Source organism: Taudactylus pleione, unplaced genomic scaffold, assembly GCF_031769625.1.
Source record: "Taudactylus pleione unplaced genomic scaffold, aTauple2 ptg000757l, whole genome shotgun sequence".
Taxonomy (NCBI): domain Eukaryota; kingdom Metazoa; phylum Chordata; class Amphibia; order Anura; family Myobatrachidae; genus Taudactylus; species Taudactylus pleione.
In genome coordinates, this window is record NW_028285159.1 from 2,029,002 (window position 1) to 2,056,508 (window position 27,507).

Here is a 27,507-nt window from a genome sequence, read left to right on the forward strand (position 1 = left end):
TTGAAGCGGGTACTAGTCACACTGGAACAGTGCATTGTTTAGATGGTTTTCTTAAGGGGTGACTAAGCCACATCATCATATCTACAGTATCTGTCCAGGGAGATCATGGATGAAATCAAGGCCTGGGCTTCATTTTTAGTTAACTTTAACTTGGAAAGGATTTGGCCACCAGAGCCAATGGCTAGCTTACCTTGCAACTTTTTCCAGTTGTGGAGCGTGTGTTCATAGTGAATAATGCGCAGCACCTTGGTCCATGTCCTGGCATAGTGAAGGTTTTTAAAGTATATATTGGTTAAGTGTTTGGGGTCCAATATTCATTTCAGAGCTACACATGTTGCCAGAGTTGATAACACGATAGCAGATGCTTTGATACATTTGCTATATTTCGATCGTTGGAGTTGGAGGCCAATCTGGCAGTCTTAATTTGCCCTTCTTATGTCTGGCAGATTATTAGGCAGACAAGAGGGACTGGCATGGAGATATTTAAACCTGACAACTCTGTAGGTTTATAATGTGGCCTGGCTTGATTGGGAGTCATATTTGTCTCCAGTGAAGTGCGGTTAGGTCAGTGGCTGGGGATGCACACATAGAGATAGGTCTGCATTCTGGGAGTCTGTCTCATCCCCTGATCACAGTAACTCTCCCCGCACTGCATTAAGGGCCTGATTCAGGTTGGATCACAATGTTGCGTTCACACGCAACCGGCCACTGCGAAAATATGCTAATGAATGCATTTGCACTGCCGCCGCAGCACAAGATGTAGACGTCCAGCACTACATAATGCCGCCCCCTTACCCTCTTCTCACATCCGCACTAATGTGCAAGCATGCATAATCAAGTTAACATCGAGTAACATCGGATCTTTATGTACACTTGTGGTTAACATGACCCTGCCGCAGAAGTTGCTAAACTTCCTGCACGCACTGAGTACTCAAGCTGCGTATGGGCTTGCTGTGATTGATTTATGCATGCCCCTGCAACGGCGTTCGAACACACTGACACTCCTGTGTTCACACGACCACCCCCCCCGTCCCCACCCACAAATGGCACTTCCTGTCAATCACTGAGTGTTGGGTCTGCGTACTGCCTGCAATCGCATTCCCAATCGCATCACCTGGTTCACGCATGCGCACTGTGTCTTATATGCATGCACAGATTGCAAACATAATCCGGCAGTGCGATCCAACCTGAATCAGGCCCTAAGCTTCAGTGTCCATTGATTCTCCTACCTGCATCACTGTGTCTACTCTTGCTTCTGCTGACCAAGCTCCGATCTCTAAACACTGCAGTGCACTTCCTGATCACATGACACATCCAAGGTGTCCATCAGGGCTCAAGCCACCCCCAATACTAAGAGGAATGCTCTCTTTCTGTGCAGCTTACTGCCCATGGTGTGGCCCCGCCCCCAGCTCAGAAAGTAGTGTCTGACTAAACAGAAACGAGGTTTCAGCTGTTGCTGCCTCTTCTCTCGTCTCCCTGCAGTCCCAGGGAGCTCCACAAAGCTGGTAAGTGTTAACTATAAAAATTATTACAAGAAACAAAGAAGATGTTTATGTTATAAATATCTTCTTTGTATTATTCTAATCATTTTTATATCAAATCTCATTAGTATGACAGGGAAGGCCCTGCCTCCCCTGTATCCCCTGCCTCCGCTGACTGCACATTCCTGTCTGTCTCAGTGTAACCATGACGGTATGTCTGCAAAGCCCAACAAATCTCTGGTTCACGTACGACTGTAGGTCGGAAATTATTGAGGGATCTGGAGATAATAATTAGGGAAGTGGTTTTGGATAAATTCGAGGGAGCTCTTTTTAGGATGGCATTTTCCTTTGCGTTTTTTGAAGCATTTCAAGTTAGCGAATTATTGGCATCAAGCAGGTTGTCCTCCATCTACTCAGGCTTGCATCCCAAGGGTGGGGCTCAATGGTTTCTGCATGCTGATTCCCAGAGCCGTAACTAGACTTTTTGGTGCCTTGTGCCAGAAAGAGCATTGGCGCCCCCCTCATTTACAAAGGGACATAATGCACCCAAAAAAGGGCCATGGCTTCATGGGGAAGGGCCAGAGAAGAGATAGGAGAGGCCAGGAGATGATGGGGATGAAATAAGAGGAAGCTACAAGCAAGAATGATAATAAACAGAAATTTGATAGGCCCAAACAGCGCCCCCAGTGGTGCCCTGTGCGATGGCACCGGCCGCACTACCCTAGCTACAACCCTGCTGAAGTAGGGGTGTGAGGGGATTGTTATTTTTCCTACATAGATGCCTAAAATGTTTAAAATAAATAAATAAACAACAGTTCGCAGGAGGTTTTTTGAGTTTTTACATTCACTTGGTTAAGCCTTAGGAGCTCATTCAGACCCGCTCACCAGACGCTTTCGCTCGCTCCCAGCATATGCAAGCTAACACACGACCAGCAGGGCAGGCGATCATACAGCAAGGCATTAACATGCCCACTATGTCTTGGGATGCGAACACACAGTGTATGCAGACGCCCACCAGCCATTCATAAGACGCCAACTTGCGCATGTCATCTCCTGGAAGTGCATGAAAACATTGGTACATCGAGCACCATTGGATGTGCTCGCAGCGCTTGAGGTTGACTATACCCTGCCGCAAGCACTGTGATCACTTTAGTGTGAAATAAAACCAAGTGACGTGTACTGTGACGCTGCTTGTTAATTATGGACGCCTCTGAAACGGCATTGAAACACTCAAGCATGCCTGCGTTTGTACCTCCACTCCCCCGTTTCTAGTGGCATGCCCCTGTTACCACCAACAAACAGCCTCTTCTGCCACTCATTCAATTGGGCAGTCTATGCTGGTCGAGCGAGCGCTTCCCAATCTTTCGGAGTGGTTCGCGCACGTGCATTGCGATACATACGCATGCACAGATTGCAAATATCGGCCAGCTACGAGAGATCGCATCCTAGCAAGCGGGTCTGAATCAGCTCCTTACTACTGTACATCACTTTGTTATGCCTGGTTTTGGGTGCGGTGAGTCATGCTCTAACTTTTTTTTTTTTATATAGCTGTAGAGGATTATGTTGAGCAAGTGTACAAATATTGGGCTGATCGGCATGCTAAGAAGGCATCCTTGTTGTTAGATGGTCAGAGAGTTGGATGGTTAGGTGTTTGTGGTTTGCGTCAATGGGGAAGGTCAAATTGACTGGAGGTGCACTTTGATGGAAATTATTTATCCCAGTCAGTTGAAAAGCATGAAAATAATAGTCAGATTTGTTAATGGTGCAATCAAAGTGGCCTGATGTCAGAATTGTGTGGCCTGATATGGTGGCTAGGCTAGTTTGGAGGGGTTCAAGCAGTTTTATGTTTTAGCAGGAACAAGCAGGAACTCAGCTCCTTAACCTCTCATTAAGGGGTAGATGTATGAAGTTCTGGGAAGTCATAAAGTGGAGAGTGATAAACGACCAACCAATCAGCGCCTAACTATTATTTTTCAAACACAGCCTGTAACATGACAGTTAGGAGCTAAGTGGCTGGTCGTTTACCATTCTCCACTTTATCACTTTCCAGAGCTTCATACATCTGCCCCCATGTATATATTTAGCCATTTTGAAGATTTTGTATCCTATTTAAATATTAATGAATATAACTTAAAATTTAGATCTAATTTCCAAGAAGAAAAGATCGAGTTTCTGGATTTAATATTGAACACAGAAAATTGTAAGAATAATGAGAGGAAACATATACATTTTTTAAACAGGCAAATAGTAATAGTTACTTGGATTCTCAAAGTTGTCATCATAACAAATGGAAGAAAAATCTGCCGTTTTCTCAGTTGATAAGACTTAAGCTGGCCACACATCTAAAGATTATATGTCCAACCAGCCAACTACTTGATTGGTTGGAATGAAAATCTGGTAAGGTATGAAAGCAAATGATAATCAGCAATTTGCTTCCAAACGCCGGAAAATTAACAAAAACTGTTGTTTGAACAAATTGTTTGGATCAAACATTTAACAAACTTGTCTGAATGACTATTTTCATGTTTTCTGGCATTTAGGAGCAAATTGCTGATCATCATTTACTCCTATACGTTACCAGATTTTCATTCTAACCAATCAACTAGTTGGCTGGTTGGACAGATAACACTGGGGAACAGTCAATCTGTTGCCAGGGATTTAAGAGTCAATTTCGATAAATTTTGTGCTCCTGATCATGAATATGCCATGCTTATTTTTCAATTGGCTCTTGTTTTTGGGATATGCATATGTTTTTAATATTTGTTAAAAATGAAATTAAACAATGTTAAAAATAGTTAAAAAGATAGTTTTTTTATTCTGATTAAATTTGATTAAAAAAAGTTATAAAACAACACAGGATAATTACATACATAAGTGTTAGGAAGCTATGAGTACCATTTTTTGCAGGATTTTCTTTTGTATTCTTGTTGCGGGCAGTACCTCTGCAGACTCCAACAGTCATCGGCCATCATGTGACAACCTTCCTTGATATCGTTCTTCCATTACCTGAATATCCTGGTGGAACCGTTCACCCTGTTCTTCGCTTAAATCACCTAGATTGGATGGGAAGTGATCTAAATGGCTGACCAAAAAATTTACTTTATTACTCATGTTGGCACCTAATTTCTCTAAACATTTTAGCATGTTGTGGACTAATTCATGATAGTTTTCTTCCTTGTGATTCAGTTTCAGTCATAGATGTAGTAAATTTTGGATCCTTCACCAGTTTCCGTATTTGTGGGCCGTCAAAAATTCCTGCCATTAATTTTTCAATACTAAGAGATGGAAACGTTCGACAAATATACATGAAACAATCGCCTGACTTGTCCATTGCTTTTACAAATTGTTTCATTAAACCCAGTTTGATATGGAGAGGCGGCAGTAACATTTTTTTCCTGTCAATTAAGGGCTCATGAATGATGTTGGCTTCTCCTACAGTTACAACTTTTGGAGACCATACGGTTTGATGCCAGTGCTTTTATTTTGCACGACTATCACATAAGCATATGTGACAAGGATACTTAGTATATCCACTTTGCTGCCCAAGAAGAAAGTTTACCATTTTTAAATCAACATAAACAGACCACTGATGCCGAGAATAAGCAATTTATTCTAAGACTAACTTGATATTTTCATACTGTTCTTTAAGTTTTGTTGACCGATAGGAATCAATGCAAATTTATTCCCCTTGTGCAGTAATACGCATTTTAAATAAAAGAGCCGCCAGTCTTCTGCTCGATATTATGATAAGCCTATCATCTGGAGAAGTTCCGGAATATTGTTGCAATACACAAGATTGTTATCTTGGCTAAAGAATGGCAGTATGGCTTGCTCTTTATTTCAAAACGATGTTATAGTAACATCCAGCTCAAGACAGTGCTTTTCTTGAAGTCTGGATGCTAAAAGCTCAGCTCCTTTTTTCGATAAATTCAAGTCACGAATTAAATCATTTAGTTCCTTTTGAGAAAATTTGTTTGGACTAGAGGAACTTTCTTCAAACTCAACTTCATCTGTGTTGTCACTTGCACTGGATGAAATTAACATTTCCACATCATCACATTCAACTTCGCACAAAGAACTGAATGACGGTACAGGTAAATATTTGCTATGTGGTATCAGTTGTTTTGCAGAATTTATACTTGGGTATTCCCATTTGCGTTTCTTAAATCGATTCATCTCTTTCACATTTACAGCAAAAAAATAGCAGTCACACAAGTGATCTTTTGGCTCACACCACATCATAGCTATGCCGAAATTAAGTCCTTTCCGATCACCTTTAGTCCAATTGCAGAGTGATTCCACGCAGGTTTGCGTGGAATCAATCTTGTCTTGCTGGCTTATGTAACATCAAAAATAAGCCTGATACGCATATTTTACAAATACAGTTATAATTTTTCTTTCTTTTGCAACACTATATTTGCCAGAAATATAGGGTTGTTAAACATCAGGGTTGTTAGTACACCGTCTCTGAGAAGAACTAATTTTTACGGCGAAAATGTTTTGTTTCCCACATTTAGTACTAACTCCCAACAAAAGCCAAGGACGTACCGAACAAAACAAGCCCAAATGGAGGGAAATTGGTTGTGGTGGGACAGAAAGAGGGTCGAACAAAGGAACAGGAGGTGTGCTAACTGCATCACTCGGTCCTCGGTATGAGCAACAACTGTCTGATGATGGCGAGGTTAGATCTCTTGAACATCTGTATAAAGACTGGCTATGCTTAAAACAAAAGGAGGTTGACTTCCTTTACCATGGGATCACTTTGAGTGATTATTATAAAGAAAAGCGTATCCCGAGAGGTTTTAAAGTCATAAATGCACCTACAATCGGCAAGTTTAATATTTAATTCTGCAAACGCTTGATTGCTGTACTAAATAAGTGCAGTTTGGATTTAATGCTTCTAGTAAATGAAGAGTCTACAAGGGAGTTATCAGTGATACGTGGAAAGATTAATGAATTTGAAACATCACATAAGGGGTCGTTTGAGATGGATACCTCAGTGAACTGGTTGGAGAAATTAACCAATCAGGTGGCGAATTAGAAGCGCGAGTTGATTGCATTAAAAAGAAGAAGCTTAACAAAATTAATCTGGACTATGAACAAGATCGTGTTTATCTTTGGATAAATAGTAGTAACAAGTGTGAATTTGGTCCCCGTGGACAGGGTCGGTTGCAGAGACGATATACACAATCCACTATGAGAGTCCTCACTTGAGATTGCAACGACTAGTGATTCAGATGGCATTGGTGGACAGGACAATGTGGTTGCTGTCTCGACTTTAGGGCCCCGTCTGCGTACAAAAGGTGGTGGTCCAAATGACTTTTGTTCAAGGAGAGGTGGTCAGGGGAAAAGGTCGAGGCAGAGTTGGGAGATGCCCCCTCCCACAGAGAAAGTACTAATAAATTTCTCTCATCAATTAACTGAACTTGAGACTGCAGTATTGAGCAGGGGCTTATCATTTGTACCCACTGCCCACTGGACACCATGAACTGGGAGGTTGAGAAGTATAAACTTAACCATCAGTTGAAATTACATGAGTTTTATGGTCTAAATTGGTGGTTAAGAGTATACAGGATGATCAAGGTACGAGCACTAGTAATATACCATCACAAGTGCGCCAATTGGTTAAAAGTAGTATGTTTGAACCGGTGTCCACTAATGCTTCGTTTTGTACTTTTAGTTGTTTACATGATCACAGGATGTGTCATAATGTTACTATGTCATCTAAATCCAAACAGCACAGAAATTGGTCTGAGGGCGAACAGGATGCATTACATGATCTAGCTTCATATACAGATATTATTATTACAAAATCTATTAGCCTATAACAGTGAGATACAAAGGCAGCTAAACAGATCACACTGTATATCGTTTATTGAGAAGTGATCCTACGTGTACTTTTCAGAAAAAATTTATGGATATGTTAAGAAGGGCCATTGATAGGGGGATATTCACGGAGAATTTGTGAGGGCACTTATACAGTTGCACCCGATTTTCCCACTATTGTATACCTTGCCGAAGGTGCACAAAGATTCCCGTAATCCCCCTGGACGACCCATCATTGCGGCACGTGGGTCACTGTTTCAAATTGTTTCTACTTACTTGGATGCCCTTTTACAACCCTGTATTGTGAATAGTACTGTTTTTTTGTTGGACACAGCTGCATTTTTGAACATGTTAAATGAAGTGACGGAGATTCCTGTGGGGAGTCTTTTATGCAGTGCTGACATTTCTAGCTTGTACATGATCATACCTAATGAGCAAGGGTTGTTAGCAGTACGTCAGTTAATTGAGGGTAACAGTTTGTATACTGGTCCTGATGTAGATTTTATCCTGGAGTTATTGGGGTTCATTTTGATTCATAATTATTTTCTGTATAATGGCAGTCTGTACCTTCAGGTATTGGAATGTATGATGGGGTCCAATGTGGCCCCATCGTACGCTAATGCCTTCATGATGGTTGCAGAACGTGATATATTTTTTTCTGATCCAAATATATCTGGTCACATTAAGACATACTCCAGATATATTGACAATTTGTTTTTGTTCTGGACTGGGACCGAGGAACAATTTGTCAATTTCATCTGTGAACATAATAGTTCAGGGAGTCCCATTAAGTTCACGTATAATATCAGCAGTAAAACCATCAATTTCTTGGACGTAGCTGTTTCATTGGAGAATGGGACATTGTCTACAGCATTGTATAAAAAACCCACTGACCGCAATAGGGTTACGTGTAGTACACAATTTGTAGTATATATGAGTGTGGTCTGAGTCAGGGCCGGATCAAGGGGGGGGCAACAGGGGCGGTCGTCCCTGGGCCCCCACACATGAAGGGGCCCCCACTAGCAGCGGTGCGCTGTCTGCACCCGCCGCTAGTGTCCCCTCCGCTAGTGTAGTGTAGACCGCGCATTGAGCGTGGCCACACTACACAGTTACATACACACAGCCACCGGCGCAGCTGGGTGTATGTTACAGCAGTCGATGAGTGTCAGACAGACTCTCATTGGCTGCTGCACAACGGAAGGGAGCCGGCTCCCCACGCAGCTGGTGATGATGGGAGAGACGTCACGATGCTGACGTCTCTCCCAACTGTGCAACAGAAGAGCCGGGACTCGCTTCAGGAGCGGGGATTCAGGTAAGCTTTTTTTTTTGCGTGTGTGTGGGGCACTGTCACTGCATAGGGGGTAGGGGAAGCGTTACAGGCATCCCTGTATGGGGGGGCAGCTACAAGGGTCACTGTATAGTGGGCCACTTCATGGAGGCACTGTATAGGGGGGTGTTTGCTACTGGCAGAGCATGGTGGACTACTACTGGGGCACTGTATGGGGGGACTACTACTGGGGGCACTGTATAGAGGGGGACTACTATTGGGGGCAGAGCATGGGGGACTACTACTGGGGGCAGAGCATGGGGGGATTACTCCTGGGGGCAATGCTTTTGGTGGAATACTACTGGGGGCACTATATAAAGGACACTGCATAGGGGGGATTACTACTGGGGGCACTGAATAAGGGTAGATATGCATTGCCCACAGTAGTAGTCCCCCCTCTGCAGTGCCCCCAGTAGTAATCTCCCCTCTGCAGTGCCCCCAGTAGTGGTTCCCTTATGTAGTGCCCCTTTAATAAGTGCCCCAGAAGTGCCCCCCCATATGCATTGCCCCCAGTAGTAGTCCCCCCTATGCAGTGACCCCCCCATAGTGTCCCCAGTAGCGGCCACCCCCAATATGCAGTGCCCCCACAGTAGTGGCCACCCCCACCTATGCAGTGTCCCTACAGTAGTGGCTATCCCCCCCATGCAGTGCCCCCAGTAATGGCCATCCCCCCTATGCAGTGCCCCTTAAAAAAAAATGCAACTTACCTGATCCACGCTCCTGCCGACAACCGCCGCTGTCCACTCCTCCAGGCTGCTCTGCACTATGGGAGAGACGTAATGACGTCTCTCCCAACCTGCTGTGGGGTGAGCCAGAAGGTGGAGCTCATGAGTGAGCTCCAGCCGGCTCACTCCATGAATGACGCAGCAGCCAATGAGAGTCTGTCTGACTCTCATCGGCTGCTATAACAAACATACAGCTGCCGCTGACGGCTGTATGTTTGTTACTCTGTAGTGTGGACCGCGCTCGCGGTCTGCACTACAGTGCCCGGGGTTGCTGAAAACCTGGTCGCCAGGTAGCCAAATCTGGTCACCATGGCGACCTGGCCCCCGGGTTTTGTCGAGCCCTGCATTAGAGAAAGGCACCAGTGATCAGCCGGTTGCCTGGCACTTTGTGCAGGCGGGACATAATTTGTCTGCTCTTAGGTACATTATTATTGATCACGTACCCGCAGAGGTATGCCGAGGGGATCGAGCCCTCAAATTGTTACGCTGTGAGGCTCTTTGAATACATAAGCTGGGGACTCTGCCGACCAAGGGATTATATGAGTATGCTAGTTTACACAGTTTTTTGTAGCAAGATAATAGAACTGTGGTAATTTTTATACAGGACAGGGCTGATTTGCCTATGATTCTGTACCAAGTGGCATTAAGAATTGATTCTGAATATTGGTTTTGTTGTAAAGGATGTGAATTTGAATTATAATATTTCCAATTGCTATACTCTATGCGATATCTGGATTCAATATATGGATACGTTTGTCTGTTTAATGTGTTGTCATTGTACCATGTTGTATTATTGTATCACTCCGTATTGTTGCATTGTGTAACATTGTTTATGTTTTTAATTGCTACAGCTGATCTGCAGGGCACTAGCTGATGACGTCACTATTGTGCGAACTCGGCGGCGCCCGGCGGACCAGCTGGACACGTGTTGGAGGGTTTATAAGGTATGTAGATATACTTGTTTTTGTATGTCCTGATGAAGAGATATTAAAATCTCGAAACTTTGACTTCACTTCTGCCGGCGTCATGGTATGATTTCTGAGTGCCGCCTTCTATACTTTATGTGTATATATATATAAAATTGTTTTTCTATAGTTCCACCCCCTGTAGCTCCACCCACAGTTCCTGAACCTACTTTTGCAGAGAAATAGCCCTGTGTTCAAGGACCAATTGGCTTTGGAAAAAGGCCAGAAAGAAAATTAAAATTGCAGTTTCACATTTTATTGTACAAGCTAGGGGCATAGTGTTTAGGCACTTCTATGTATTTTTCTTAAAGGACTGCTGTCATTTTTGGATTAGGCTTGATTTTTAGTCACATGGGGTATTGGGCTCTGGTTCTGTTTGAACCTGGCCGCGATGGGAAGGTGCTACAATTCAGTGGACATGTGTGGTGCAAGAGGCAATTGTGGGGCACTTACCCATTTGTGCAGCAAGTTTTCCTGCCTATGCGGGAGACCTGGGAATTTGTTTACAAAGGATTTTGGACTATGCCAGAGTTAGGGGAGTCTTCCGCAATGCAGGTTGCCCCTAGGGACAACCTGTTGTCTATGTGTAAGTTGTCTACCACTTGTGTAAAGTTGATGGGCTACAGCTGAGTGTTTAAAGGTTCTTCTTGGACGCCCATATATAATTACAATTTGGTAATAAATTAATAAAAGCTGTGACGTTTAAGCATCTGTGTCCATGTTGTTATTTTTATTAAAGCAATAGTTTAAGGAATTTGCCTTATAATAGTTGGAGATCTCTTAGGGTTTATAACGTGTTTAATGTCTTAGGTAGGATCTGGTCCAGTCTGTTGGTCAAAATTTTAGCATAAGTTTTACGATAACTATTAAGCACTTAACTGATGATTTTTTTTCCCCCTATAAACCGCTCAGAAATGGCCAGAATTTTTTATTGTTTACGTTTAAAAATGATTCTTATTAATATATTTAAATATTTATATATATATACATATATATATATATATATATATATATATATATATACAGTATATATATATATATATATATATATATAAATTTATAGTCCATAGGCCCCCCATTATAAAAAAAAACTTACCAACCCCTATAGGCCCTCCAGAGTCATGTCTCTAATTATTACCCCCCCCCCACTGATGCCCCGGTTACCCCCCAACCTACTATGGGCATACACATACACCCCTTCCCCATATACAGAGCGTGTGTCGGGGGGACTGATCATCAGTCCCTTTGCTAAAGCTGATCTCTACACTTGCAGAGATCAGCCAAATAGTGATTGGAAGGGAATGAAGTTACTGTCCTCTTGCTGTAACCCCAACATATGGCATTCTTGGGTGCAATTCCGGAAGTGACAGACCACCGCATCACTTCCGGGGGGTCCAAGTAATGGATCTTCACTACAAAAGCTGAAGGAAACAGCAGTGCAGCGCGGTCGCATGTGATGTGACTGTCAGCTGAGGCACTGCTGGCTGTGGTCACATCACATGCGATGCCCCAGTTAACTGGTTAAGGAGGTAGATAAGTTTTAGCTGGTGCAGTGGTGTGGATGTTTTCCTTCCTTGTGAATCACTTCTATACTGGAATTTAATATCTTGCTTGGAAAAGGTCTCTTCTTAAAATAGGGATGGGTACGGGATGCCGGCGTTCGGGACCCCGGCAGTCAGAATCCTAACACCGGCATTCAGACAGGGTTGGAATACCGATACTTTGTCGGTCGGTATGCTAACCCTTCCCCTCTCCATACCCCTAACCCTCCCTCCCCAGTGCCTAACCCTAACCTCCCCCACTAGTGCCTAAACCTAGCCTCCCCCTCCCCGCACCCTAAACCTAACCTCCACGCAAGTACCTAAAGTTAACCTCTCCCATCCCGCACCTTAAACCGAACCCTAACCCTCCTTCCAGTGTCTAACCCTAACCATCCCCCTAACCCTGGTACTTACTTTTGGGATTACAGCAGTCGGGATGGTGGTGCCGGGATTCTGGCAGGTGTCGGGATCCGGCACTGGCATTCTGATCTCCGGAATCCCCTCTGTATTTTACCCGCATCCCTTTAAAATGTTATTGTAGAGGTAGTGTATGTGGGGGGGTGTCAGAAAGTATAAGGATTTTTTTATAGTATGCAGCTGTGATCCAGTTTGAACATGGAGATCTACAGTACCATACTTTTCATATTTTATGGTGACATCTATTTCCACTGCTGCGATCTCCTTGCTCAAGAGACTAAAGTGGTTAGCTATGATTGGTAAGAAATGTGCATATAAAGTTGCCTGTAGATTGGGTAGCCAGTGCTGTTACAGGGCGGCACTGCACCGTGTGTCACCCCGGCCCCCTGAGTGCATCGTGTTATGCTGAAGGGGTGGCGCCACCAGCATTAGGAAGAATGACACTGTGCAAAGAGTCCTCCAGATGCTCTGAACAGCTGTACAAGCTGCAGGATAAGTGCCAGGAGCGTCTATAGGACACCACTGCGGCAATACTGGCTGCAGGGTGCCCTTCCAGGCACCCTGCTAGCCAGATGCAGGGGCCGTGGAGTAGAGATGGTGCTACCCCCAAGACCCTTTACTCTGGGTGATGGCACAGCTCAAACACCCCTAGATATGGCACTGTGAATATAGAAAGCAGGTTTATAATTGGACAGATTATAAAGATTATTGTAACAGCTCTAGAAGCCAGATCGAAAGCCTGAAGGGTTGTATATCAATGTGTTTTAACGTATATTATGTTATGTTTTATTGGGCCCATCACTTATATCAGCCTCAGTGTGTGTGTGTGCCCGTGTGCATGTGTGTGCAGGGCGTAACTAGGGGGGGAAGAAGTAAAGGGTCACGTGACCCGGGTGCCGGACTTGAGGGGTGCCGGGGAGAGGCTGCCGGGAAGTTAGGTTGCTGCTTTTGTGGGTTTGGAACCGCATCTCGGCCTTGAGAGGCACAGAGACACCGTCAGTCTATCAGTGCCCGTGATTACAATCCAATTCAATCCGATTCCAATCAGCGCCACATTACAGTGACGGCAGTACTGACAGTTCCCCAGCGTGTGGCAGCCCCGTCCCGCGCCACCTTGAGCTCACCCACCGCACGGCCCTGGCAGGTAAGAGAAGGGAGATGAGCCTTACTGTGGCTTAATGTAAAAGAAGCCTTACTGTGGCATAATGTGTAAGGAGCCTTACTGTGGATTAATGTGTAAGGGGCTTTACTGTGGCATAATGTAAAGGGGGCCTTACTGTGGCATAATGTGTAAGGAGCCTTACTGTGGCATAATGTGTAATGGGCTTTACTGTGGCATAATGTAAAGGGGGCCTTTCTGTGGCATAATTTGTAAGGGGCCTTACTGTGGCATAATGTAAAGGGGGCCTTACTGTGGCATAATGTGTAAGGGGCCTTACTGTGGCATAATGTAAAAGGGGCCTTACTGTGGCATAATGTGTAAGGGGCATTACTGTGGCATAATGTATATGGGACATTACTGTAGCATAATGTGTTATAAGGGACATTACTGTGCGGCATAATGTGTGGTAAGGGCGCATTACTGTGGCATAATGTGTCATAAAGGGTCAATAATGGCATAATGTGTTATAATGGGCATTACTGTGTCACAAAACCACACACCCTTTTCATCCTTTATGTTGTATTTTTTGGCTGGGTCGCCAAATGATGGCCTTGCCCTGGGTGACAAAAATCCTAGTTTCGGCCCTGGTTGTGTGTGTGTGTGTGTGTGTGTGTATGTGTATGTGTGTCCATCCTCTCAGGATTGCTTCATGATCTATCTGGTTTTAGCATAATTTAAAGGAATGTATATACATATAACGTATACTATATTGCACAACACAATGCCTATGGCACGCACATCTGAAAAGGGAGCAAGGCTTCAGGGAAACTGGCAGGCCTCAGGAAAATGGGGCAGGGGCTCACAGCAACCCCCCGGTTACATCACTGTGGGGGCATGCCCAGCACTCTCCAAGCTGCTGAGCAGCCCCCTGGCTCTTCGTATACTGGTGAATAGATGCCATGCGTATGCACGTGGCATCTGTTCTCCTTCTGCTTACCTGTTGCTCTGCTATGCAGAGCAGCGGTTTGTGCTTCCCCTAACTTCCCCCCCACTGCGGGACACTGCAGCCGGTGGGTGGGACAGTCCCAGAAAAATGGGACTGTCCCACTGGATGCGGGACAATTGGGAGGTATGCAATGATTGCATTATAATTATGATTATTATACTTTACCAATTCATACAGTATACAGACATCTTGTAGATCCTATTTTGGTTAACTGAGTACTTCCACAAACCAGCTAAAGAAATTTGCTCCACGATAAACCTTGCAAAGCAAAAATAACTAGTAACTGTATGTGGAATAAACCATATTGCATTTCAATGGGTGCAAATACAGTACATGCGCGGTAAATACTGGCTGCTTTAGCATGTAGCCCAAATATGCTAGGAAGCTTTATTTTTACACTGCAATATAGATTGGAGTTGGGACACGCCCCTCCCAAATCTAAATCTCTCTGCACATTTACACCTTCCCCACCAGCAATGCAGGATAGTTTGCCATGGTGCAGTTACAGGTACCAGTTCTTTTTTGCTTAACTCCCAATAAGAATCATCCCCATTATTTGCATGCAGGTAAACTTGCCTGCTTTTACATGTATAGTAGTCGGCAAATACTGGGCAGCTTTATTTTTGTGCTGCAAATTAGAGTTCAGATCCCTACTATAAATCTGTCTGCACATTTCAAAATTGTACCCCTGCAGTGCAGCATAGTTGCCAAAGTATAAAAATTAACCTTCTAGTATGGCTTGATTCACTTGTAACTATTGATGAATCCCAATGTATTCAATAGTTATTGTATCCTGAAAGTACTGTACAGTACGGCTTTTTGTGGTGCTTCAACTACTGTATGTCATTAACTCAAATCACTTACCTGTTGACAGACATTAATTCTGGTCCTCTCTTCAGTTGTTTCTATGCTTAATATTGTTTGCCCTCTCCTAAAATGATGTCACAGGTTACTTTTAGATCCACCCAACTCACAGTCGATGTTATGGGGGTGATCTTCAGAGGATGAATTTTTTTCAGCTTCTGTAAAACCACATTAGCTATCTATCAGTGCATGCTCTGACCAATCACATTAGCTATCTATCAGTGCATGCTCTGACCAATCACATTAGCTATCTATCAGTGCATGCTCTGACCAATCACAGGTCTATAATAAACTTTATATTTCTAACTTTACACCATGCTAATAAACCACAAAAATAAACTGAAAATAGTCTTGTTTCATTTCATGCTTCGTATACAATGTGTTAATGTTAATTGAGTGTACAACAGCTAAGAGAAAAATTTAATCCTATAGATTATAAATTTGCAAGTAGTGTCTGTCGTTAATACCCTGTCTTGTTTAATTACAATTTCTTCCTAATCGTATTACACTGTGGAGAATGCTAGAGCTATATATACTGTATAAGTGAATATTAATAACAGTGATAATAATATCTTATGCTTCCACCACAGAGCTACTGTATAACCACCAGGTTATTCTATTGATTTGTATGATAACACTGTGTATTTCAGTTCTATATACATGCATGTGACATGAAAGGGAAATCATAAGTTTGGGTTTGCGAGGTGTCAGTTTTTTTTCAGGATTAGGGTGGGTACACATTAGGCAATAAATCAGATTGGAGTGACATATACAGATATGTCCACATACATCTATCCTCTGTGCACTACAAGTCGCGTTACATCTAACGCGTGAGCGACACGTGACTCGGTAGCGCTGAGAGTCTTAGAATGCACAAGAAGCTTCTGTTGATTAGAATGATATGCAGCATGCCTATATTCTGTGTGCGACTGCAGGTGTATCTGCATGCAAAACCGTTTCACACTGATTGGGTGTCCTATTCGTATCACTCTGTGAATTAGACGCATTTGAATGGAAAAAGTTGCACGAATAGACGCTCAACACTACTGCATGGCACAACTAGAAGCACTGTTTAACGCGAAAGGAGCTTAGATGTATGAGGACACTCACATCTGTAGTACACATCGTCTGATATGTACCACTACCGTATGTTCAAGCCCGCCGACATCGTGGTTGTCCCATCTGCTGTGCTGCACCGTGGATCATGCTGTCGACCGAGACACACTTAGTTCTGATATGTACCTGGCCTAACTGCTGTACATTTCCGTTTAGATCATTTTAGTTTATTGGTAAATGTTTTCTTTTACTTCAATAATATGTGACTATATATTATATGTAAGCAAAGGTGTAACTACCATAGGTGCAAGGGGTGCGACTGCTATGGAGCCCACAGCAGAGGGAGGTCTGTCTTCACTGTCTGTCCCATATTTCTATGTGAGTTTTATTTGCCATTGGGTAGCAAATGGAGCCGTTACATATGTTGCTATGGGGCCCACAAATAACTAGTTACGCCCCTGTATGTAAGTACATTTTATGTTTAAGAGCCTGATTCAGCAAGGAGCGCAGTTGCTAATATGCATGCAATTGGGCAATTGTTTTGCACTGCGCATGAGTAGGCATCGCAGTGCGCGTGCGCGAACCAACCGCTGTGATCAGAACTGCGATCGCAGTGGCGATGCAGACCCATCGCAGAGTGATTGACAGGAAGTGCTGTTTGCGGGTTGTAATGGGGCAGGGGTTGGTCGGCCAAAAGCAGGCGTGCCAGTGCATTCGCACGCCGTTTCAGGGGCGTGCATAAATTATCCACTGCAAAGCCATACACAGTGTGAGGTCTAATAGCGTGCGTGGCTGTTAGCAATTTCTGCATAAGGTCAGGGCTTGTGCAAGTGTGTGTATGAGCCCGATGGTACTCCATTGTACCAATGGTTTCTCTATTCTGCTAAGTATTACGGATGTGCGTATGGTAAGGTGGGCGTCCTTACGTGGGGCTGAGTTTGCATAGCGATTGCAGTGGGGTTGCTTGCTATCGCTGTTGAACTGTTTGCATACGCAATATTGCGATCCATAGTAAATCAGGCCCTAAGTCTGATATAAGATTTTGACACTGGTTTATTTTAGGAATTTATATACCAATCTGCAGCAGTTACTACTATGAGCACATGTCAGTTTAATAGAAAGGAATGGAGGGTGATTTTTATAATAAGAGTTAGGGAATACTTGTCTACTCTTCCGAAGTGTCTGGGAGACTCCTGAATATTGGGGTGCTCTCTAAAACTCCAGGGAAAGTAGACCAACCTCACGGATCCCATCACTTCCCCAGTAAAGCAGGTGATCCAGGAACTTGATGACTCAATTTACAGTGAATCGAGTCATTGTGACTCCCCTGCTGCTAAGTGGCATAATTGTGCAGCAGGGGGCAGGACCATAGTAATGCAATTTACTGCACTACGTCCCCAAACCTCCTGCATGTCCCAGCTGGGATATAAATATGGTTTAGGGAGGCTTTTGAGCTTAAAAAAAATCCCAGTTACATGGGAAGCATAAAAATTCTACACTAATATTTTCCTACAAATAAGACAAATATTTTTTCAGTGCCAATCACTACCCAAAGTCATTCTTTTACATGCTAATTTTTCACTGGCAACACTTTACTCGGAATTATTCATTAGGTAAATCAACTAACTTTTCAGGTAACAAAAATAATTCTGAAAATTAATAATTAATCCCTGTTCTGCTTTTCTTTTTCTTCTTTTTTTTTTACTTGGCCTTTTGCGATCTACTCCTCATTTTATGCTGTTTAGCCAGAGGTCTTCATAGACGTGAAGCATCGATGTATTATAATTCAACATATTTTTTTCTTTTATTATTAAAACATGTTTGCATCACACAGTAAAAACTGTATTCACTAAAACTTCTCACAACCTCTTGAAACAGTAATGCTCCTCATATAGAAAAAGGCAGTGCAAGAGAATGTTAGCATGGACACACATACAAACTGAATAAGAAGAGTACACTTTACTTAATCCGGTTGCAATTTAACAAACACATACAGTATACATGAACGGTATAAAAACTAAGCTGAATACTATTCAGTTTAACCGAGAGTAGTACTTAAAACTCAGTGACATATTCCAAAAAATGGTCATCAAAAAATTCCTCAGCTTTTCTCAGTAAACATTAGTGTTGGACAAATGTAACTTTAAATTAAAAAAAAAAAAGTCTTTTACTGGTTTCACAAGTATTTTCAGTCTTTAATCACCATGGACCCAGGAAGAAACATAATCGGTCATTCCTTTTTGGGCATTTTCTTACAGTTCTTTGATAACAAAATTTTCAGCAATCAGTGTAATTGTAAATACTGTCTTGTCTGCTAGAAATGTGTATGTCTGTAATCCATAACGAGTGCCATATACAATAAGTCAACTTAAAAAAAAAAAAAAGCATATAGTAAATTCCTTTGGCAAACATGAGACATTTGCTGCAAATATTACAAACAAGGCATGGATAATCATAGCTAACTAGTGCTGTAACTTAAAAACATGAAGCTCGGAGCCTTAGGAGAATACAATGTACAGAGAAATACCGCAATGCACAACAATCTCAGATTGTAATAGGAGGTATTGATTGGAAAACAGAGAAAGAAAAGTATTAATGCAGATAGAAATGTACAATTTTGGCAGAATGCTGAAGTTATGCAAATATACTGTAACTAGTACAGTTTTTAGCAACGTAAGCTACCTGTGTGGCACACGAGTTCAGGCAAGATGCGTAAACACTGGAAACACATAAAGGTTTCAAGAAAAAAGTGCCTTGCGCTGTTTTAATTAAGTTTCTAATCTTCTCTACAAAACTCAGAGTAGAAAAGGGACGTTTATAACTCTATTCTTTCCGGGTGTTTGTTTTCTTCTCATTACAATATGAATGTGTTCTATTTAAGGTCGAGCACATGCTTCTTAGCTATTATGCTGTAAGTGCTTCAACTTTTGGCCTAATGTGAGGAACCTGTTATGATGGTGAAGTCACAAAGCCTTTCTGACCACCCAAATACTGAGAGCAGTATTTGCTTGTTTCCAATGTATATAGCTCAATTCCCAGGACAAAGTCAAAAGACGCAAGAATACTACTGCTCCTGCCTGTTTCTGGTTATATAAATGTCATGGGATTAACATTGGCTGAGTCTTACATCAGGGGAGGTTAGGGCAGCCACCTGCATCTATTTATTATATACAGGTCTAGGCTTGTAAATTTTGATATTTAATATTAAAATCCTTTACTGCAGGATGTCTTGTGACATTACCTCTGGAGGGATGAATATTTTGTATTTGCTGAATCACTTAAAGGGAACACTTTGCTTTTTGCAATAACGTTTCTTTATTGAGGTCTGATACGGTCCATGACAAATTCTCTATAACAGTTGCATATGTTCCAAACATCAATTTTAATCCTCCTGCCTCCCCATAATTAGCAAAAGAGTGAGGTTATGACTTTTTGGGGGTCACTCACTGTTTGTGAGATGCATCTCCTAATTTATGAGTGCTACAGGCTAAATTGCAGATTTTTAAATCAGGTGAAAGCTGTTTTGTTTAGACAGTGGTCACTGTATAGAATGAGCAGCCCTGCCGCTCACAATACGTAGATAGGACTCTCGAGATGCAATTCTCCAGGTATTATGTCCTTGGAATACTGTGTGATACAGTAGTTTCTGGCAAATTAGGGGTTTTTTTAAACAAAAAGAAGACTACCCCAATTAAGACATGACTGCCTGAAACAGACCATCATTCTTTTTACTATATTGTTAGTGAACACTACTGACTAATAATGATTTGCAGCATAAGATTTAACCCATAGAAAATGTACAGTATGTGTAAAAGCACTGCTTTATACAATATTAAGGTGTATTCGTTCTTCCTTTCACATTTTGAAAGATGTGTAATTCCCTGTAATACTGTCACTCGGAACCATCAAAATAAGACTTCAACATTGGGTAGTGTGAAAACAAGCATGTACTGTACTGTACAATACAAGGGTGTTACATATCTAGTACTATTGGACATAGGAAATCCACTGTGTATTATCAAATAATCTGATCAATACTGTGATTCCTCCATATACATGTGCAACACTTATGCAGATGAACTCTGTGAGTCCCGAAACAAAAATACAGTATTGATTGTTCTATGTTATTATAATATATAGCCAAGCAACTATTATTCCTTCCTCTGAAATATATCATGACCATCATCCCTATCCAGCTTGAGAATGGGAATGGGGGGAGTGATGTTTCTGTAACATTAGATTATTTCTCTAAAGGACATGATATATGGCTTACGCCTTCGCTGAATGCTTTATGCATTTTAGTGATATGTGCAAAATTGGCATTTCTACTTGCAAAACTCCATGAATACTTGCTTTATTTTGGCAACCATGCCATTTGACAGTCCATCTCTGTCAAAACAAAACATCCCAATATAATGAAGGTATTTCAGCCACTTCAGTAGACGGGGCGGGTGTTTGGGTTGGTATAGTTTTGCCAGAATCTTATGTCTCTCAGCACCAAAGAGTCAAAATAGAGATATTATTACACACATTGTGGTGTTTAAGTGGGGAAAGTGCATTACTGCTTTTATACAAATAGTACAATACAAAAAGGAAAATAAATCAATGAATAGATAGTGCTGTAAGCATGCAACACCAGGATAATACTACAACTAGCAGGTAGTCACAAAATGGTCATGTTTCGGTGTCTGTTTTGCAAAAATGTGCATTGAAGCTAAAATAAAGAGACAGAGCTAGACAGCTACATATTTTCCTGCATACAGCTTGATGGAACTGCAACAGGAAACCAGGCGTACACAACCATCAATACAATATTGCCCACCCGAGGGGACTCCATATTTACAGATGAATCTGCCATGCTTAGTCTTCTCAAAAAATACCTAGGTGTGTTTTTGTAAATTAAAACAAAACAATTGTTCGTTATTTTCTTTTGCAAGCAATAGTCACTGGAATAATAAGACACTATCTTTGGAGATAATCAAGTACTTCATTCCGTTACAAAAACTGGTATAAGTGACTGTGTTTTTTGTTTGTTTGCTTCTTATTAGTCCTCAAGGGCAACTTCACGTATAAGTGAAAATAAAAAAGCACCTAGTGTTTTGTAGTTTTCTTTTTCTCTTTTCCTTAAAAAAGAATATATATCTAGATTTATATATATATATATATCTATATATATAGATATATAAGATACTGTACATATAAATTTTTATATATGTACGTATATATAAATATGGAGCAGTTCAGTTGTATCTTCTGTGAAATCTGGAATTTACAGTGTCCGTTTGGAAGCTATTCCACAGAAGAGAAAGGAATGTTTTTATGGAGATTAGGGTTTTGACTGTGCCGGTTTCGGCTGCGTACTGAGGAGAACATCATGTTACATCCAAGAACTTTGCATTTATGCATCTCCCGCAAGTGCACTGTCTTATAATGAACCCGCAGGGTCCCTTTGTTGCTGTACATTTTGTGGCAAATGTTGCACATTATTCCACCATTGCTCATGGCAAAGCTGTTGTAGAAGGAAGATTCTGTCACATCATTGCCTGGTCCCATGAGAGAGGCAGAAGCATCAGCTTTTTGAGAGGACTCCTCGCTGTCACTGGCAACATCGATGTCATCCAGCATGATGCCTTCATCACTGCCCACATCAGACTCCACAGAAGAGTGGATACTGCTGCTAGACTGGATGCTGGAGGTCGTGCTCAAATCTAAGACCATGTAATCTTCTGCCAGGCTCCGTCCATACCCATTAATGTGGGAATCTTCTGTACCAACTGGCGAAATGGTATCCTCTCTAACATCCAAGCCCAGGGAATGTTGTCCACCATATATCTTTGCCAAGAACTCATCTCGGAGATTGGGCTGAGAGGAGTCCAGCCCCATCTCATCCAGTTCTTTGGTCAACAGTTTGCGGTGGAGGTTAATATTGGCACTGTGTCTGTAAATAATGAGAAGATTGACAAATAAATAAGACAGAAAAATATACATAACTCCATTAGATTGCTCTTGAAACAAAATAATCCACATTATACTTCTTTCATAGTAATTAATCTATAGTTGTACACTTCTTATGTATTAGATGAATCATATTTTAAAAAAATTCTAAAGCGATGGTTATTTTATGCGCTCCACAATTTAAGCAGTAACATGCAAAAATGCACGTGCAAGAAAAGCATGCAACAAATGAAAAAAATATGATGATTTACCACAAAAAGGGTTCTTAAAGAGTATCATATTTCATTCTACAACCAACATTAAGTTAAACATCAACAAACACAACAATGTAAAGCTGCATTCACTGAGAATAATTCTGTGTGTACTAATCACAAGCCATAAAGATATATGCAAATTGTTCCAAAACAATTACAGTATTATGTGTTACGGTCAGCCTTGTTGTACACATACATTTATAAGTGGTGGACATATATAAATATGCTGCAACCAACTAGTCATATGACATCTGTGCATTTTCAGGTAAGAAAATGAACAAATGAACAATCAAGGGTCCACAGCGTGTCCCTTGTTTGGGTGCTCACTAATAATAACAATTAACTTTAGTCAAGCCTCCTACAATAATAAAGTATCAAACGCTGCTCCCCATAAGTATCATAAATTTACTTACATATACTTACAATAAAGGTATGATAATAGCCTATCAGAAGGGTGCGCGTTAAGGATATAATATAATATTGCACAGGTGTATAGATTCAATTAAAAAAAAAATTTGAATTAGTTCAAAGAGAAACAAACTCTCTATTCAATATCAACAATATACATATTAAAACAATACAGACTGATTATTATGCTTTATCTAAGGTATGATGTTAATTGGCTCAATCAAGGATACCTAACCAGAGTCCCCAGACCTATTATATAAGTTCATTCAGTCTCTCCAAGATTATATGTGGATATAAAGATATCCCATTAATTAGTCTCTGTGTGCCGAGATGTTTAAGACAGAGTGCCTCAGTTATTCTATCTAGGTGACTACAGTATATATATATATATATATATATATATATATATATATAGACAATTGGAAAATCTGAAACATGGAGATATATACATTATATGCCATTCTTTACATACTAAAAATAAGTTATGATATGCAGCAGGACATTATCTCTCCTAGTATTCTTTAACATCCGCCAATAAAGGTCCTCAGCTTGCCTTGGGGGCATAGAAGGGAACACGGTGATGAGGCCAAGGAAAAATTAACATGTGTGTAAAAGGCAGCATAAATTCACAGATGCACACAAGCTACTATTAAGAAGACTAATAAGAGTGCACGGTGATTGTCTCCTTTTTATGCTATTATACTAATAGTAAAATTAAACAAAAAAGAAACAATAACCCTGAAATCTATCTAGATGGCCTAAACGCTGTCAATTTCTGTCAGGCCTAACTGAATGCAGAAATACAGACAAGATCTATACAGCAGTGTCCCTTTTCCACTGTCAGCGCTAACACTGAGTCTGTTAATATAATTACATTGACTTTTATTCAATTAAGTGTCATCTCTTGCTTAAAGGGAAGCATAAGAAGAGAAAAAAAACGACTGTGTCAATTGATTCAGGTGTAACACAATAATAAAGATGAACTCATGGCAGTGCATTAGCTGTGCACTTCATAACTTCCTAACAGGAGTTCATTCATAGAAGTCGATTTCCATTATGCCACCTCAGTTGAAAAATAATTGATTTCAACAGCTCTTGTCACTCTTTAATCTATAATACTTTTGTTTAATAACCTAACACAACAACATATTGCAAAATGATGACCAGTAAAGCTTGCAACAAACTAGTTTTATTTCGCTTGTCTACCCAAACAAAATGCAACTATTGTCCTATAAAAAGTAGATTTAATCCTGATCATACAGGGTATACTTAGTGATGCTATTGTATGCTAATATTAAGTCATGCCATAACTAATGTTCTAATAATATGTATGCGGAAGGAACCAGATAAGAAAGGGACCCAAGAAAATAGCTTAAAAAATAATTACCTGAATATATTGCAATCAAAATTAGTTGAACAAATATTTGGGTGCCAAAAAACTACTACATATTGCCAAATATTATGTTAAAAAAAATATATAATAATAATTTTAAAAAGAAATGTCCATAAAGACTTCTTAACTGAACACTTCCATTAGCTCCATATGAGTTTCCCATAGTCAAATTAATCATCCCCTAGCACCTTCAACCCATACTTTATTCACTACTATCCAGACAAAAGTGATGCAAACACTAGGCAAGTGAGTAATCCATAGAGGACCCCCAGGTGTTGGACTTCTACTGGACTAGAGATAAGCAATATCTTGAAATCTCACATGAAACAAGATACGCAGTGGAACAGACTCGTCCCAAATATGTTTATGTTTCACCATTCTACTAAGTATTTGTAAATTGTTATTTCCCCGAATTCAGAGTCTGTGAATAGAGTTGGGAGGATGGCAGGTGATTTATTCTGCTGCTTGTAGTTGGGTAGGACTGGGGCACATTTAAGACCTTTAAGGGGTTCAAGTACCGATTGAGGTCAATATTTCACATAACTGTTTACAAAATGTCACTCACATATACATTAGACTTTTAGAGGAGGGGCAGGGGGTTTTCATTAAAAAATATCTAGTTTATATGTATTTGAAAGGTTATGTGAATTCATTTGGTCAATGTAAACTGATGGTTAAATGGTATTGTATGTCCCTGTACTCTTTGAACATATTGTACAGGTCTAAATATGTTGTGTAAAAGTCACTGCCTATCAATTCCCCCCCATACAATTGCCAATGCCTTAGTATGAAATCTGTACTTTGTGTATCACTGTGAGCCTACAATGAAATAACTTGAGGAGGAAAGAATATAAAATTGGTTTATTCACAATGTGTTATAGAATTTGTAGTAAATATTTTAGTATATGTACCCTTTCTTGTATCTCTCAAGGAGAAACCATGGTTTAAATGAGGTATTCCAAAGAAACACTGATCCTGAACCAAAACATTCCAAAAACTGGACCATACAGCCAAGAAAGAAGCTTCCCTAATCATCCTACAGAGTCCATTGTCATCCTATTATCATGTGCATTCACCAAAGCAAAGAAGACACATACAGTACAGTACATGCAAACTAGCATCTGCACATCAGAAAATCACCTTTCATGTCTAAGGGGTCAATCCAATTAGCGCAAAGGGTGCGAGTTGCCGTTACCACGGCGTTAAAACACCAGCAACGGCACCTCATCTCGCATCTCTCGCGGCTGACAACAAGCCCAAATTCGCATAATGTTGTTCGGAGCCCTATGGGGCTGCGAGAACTTTTGTGCAAGTTCAGGCTGCCGTAAAGAGCGGCTATTGTCGTGATGACTCGCACGCAAGAGATCATCACGGATAACTGGATTGAGAGCTAAACGTTTAAAACATTACAAAGCATTACAAATTGCTGTAGCTGAAAAAGTAGGAAAAATGTGACCTTGTATATCTGGTGTAAGTTAAGGAGGTCTTGTTATTAATTGGCATCAATCAATTACAGAAGTTAAAGTTTTTTATTGTAGCTCAGAAGATTAATTTAAGGAAAATGAAGGGACCTGTTACAAGATACTGGTCAACTTCAGTTTTTACTTTCAGGACTCAGAATAGTACTTGCATTTAGAAAAAAATTAATTATCACTATAATAATAGTTGTAAAAAAATTTTATAATTTTGTGAACCACTTTTTACAGCAATCAAATACTGTTACAATTAAAATTTCACTAGTGAACAAATAAATCTTATGTTTATCACAATAAAAGCAAGCCACAACAATATATAAAGTCTATGTGCAATAGCCCCTAAACACTTGTATTTTAATGAACATTAGCCAAGCATAATTACAAAATCAGTTGTACTGTTCTAAGTTCATCTAATGAAGCATTAACTGCTGATTAATCGACTGGTTCTAGTATTCATTTTGTTATTGTCACATAACCAATACCTATTAGTTAAAACAATTTAAAAGCAGGAAGTGAGTCAAATAAGCAATCTAAAAACCAACTGTATTGCTATTTACCTCAATATTATTCATATTGTATAGATAATACTGTGTTACATTATACTGCTCTATAAATTCAGTTTGTGTAATTTTATCTGGTCATTGAAACCAGATAAATATTTCAATATTTTTCTGATATATTTTCTGAGTTTGGTGTATTGTAAAAGGGCAATGAGATCATAATCCTCAAAACTGACAAAATATAACGTAAAAATATACTTTTTGTATGTATGGCCAGTGGGAAGCTAAACAAACCAAAGAACAGCGTTGGTCCTAATTATACGTGATATATAAAATAATTTGATAAAAAATACTATGTAACATTGTGGTGTTATTATTGTTTATGTTTTTTAATGTATTTGAATATTTGTCATACAGTATGAATTTATTATTAAAATAATGTGCATAGCATATAATATGTTGAACCTATGTTTTATAATGATTACTCCTGCATAATCTATTTATTTAAAAAGATAATTTTACAATTTTATGCAACATTAAAGATTAGGACCAAGGCTGCTCTATGTTGTGTTTTTCTATGTTTCGAATTTTCTGCACTTGGCAATGTCCCATTGAACAGCAGCAGAGGACTAATGTGTTTTGTACACTTATGCTTTTTATATAAGTACGTGATATATTTTGATAGTTTGTTTCCATGGGTACTTAAGTATAATTTGGTGAATATTGATGTTTTTCCTTACAGCTATGACTGTGCTTGATTTTTAGAAGCACAGGACACAGTAGCAGCATCCAGAGCTGGAATAAGGGGGTACAGTGCCCCAGATCCCCTTTCTCTCAGGTACCCCACCACTACTACCACCACAGCCGGAGCACACTGCTGCACTGTGGATTTTGTAAAGGTAGGACGAGTGGGGGTGGGGCAGATGACGAGTGGGGGCGGGCTGGATAACAAGTGGGGTCGGACTGGATGATGAGAGGAGCCGGTGATGACAAGAGTGGAAGGACAGAAGGAGTTGGGACCGGCCTCCCTGTTTTAAGCCCTGAAGGCTTAATCTGGACCTGGCAGCATTGCTTGAAGTCTCTCTAAGCATGGCTTGAAAACAGGGGTGTGTCTATAGTCAGACAGCCTGAGGAAGCAATCTAAGGTAGCAAAATTTGTCATCATGTGGTTCATGCCAGATAGCAAAGCATTGTATAAATACATGTATAGGG

General features: G+C 40.7%; 1 protein-coding gene across 1 annotated transcript in view; it reads right to left on the reverse strand.

The window, feature by feature from the left end:
• Positions 1-18,089: 18,089 nt before the first annotated feature.
• BNC2 (basonuclin zinc finger protein 2) overlaps positions 18,090-27,507 on the reverse strand; it is a 664,637-nt gene continuing 655,219 nt past the window's right edge. The window contains exon 8 of the mRNA XM_088457326.1: positions 18,090-22,248. Coding sequence (XP_088313452.1) covers positions 21,600-22,248 — 649 coding nt within the window. The 3' untranslated portion in view covers positions 18,090-21,599. The remainder of the gene's footprint in view (positions 22,249-27,507) is intronic.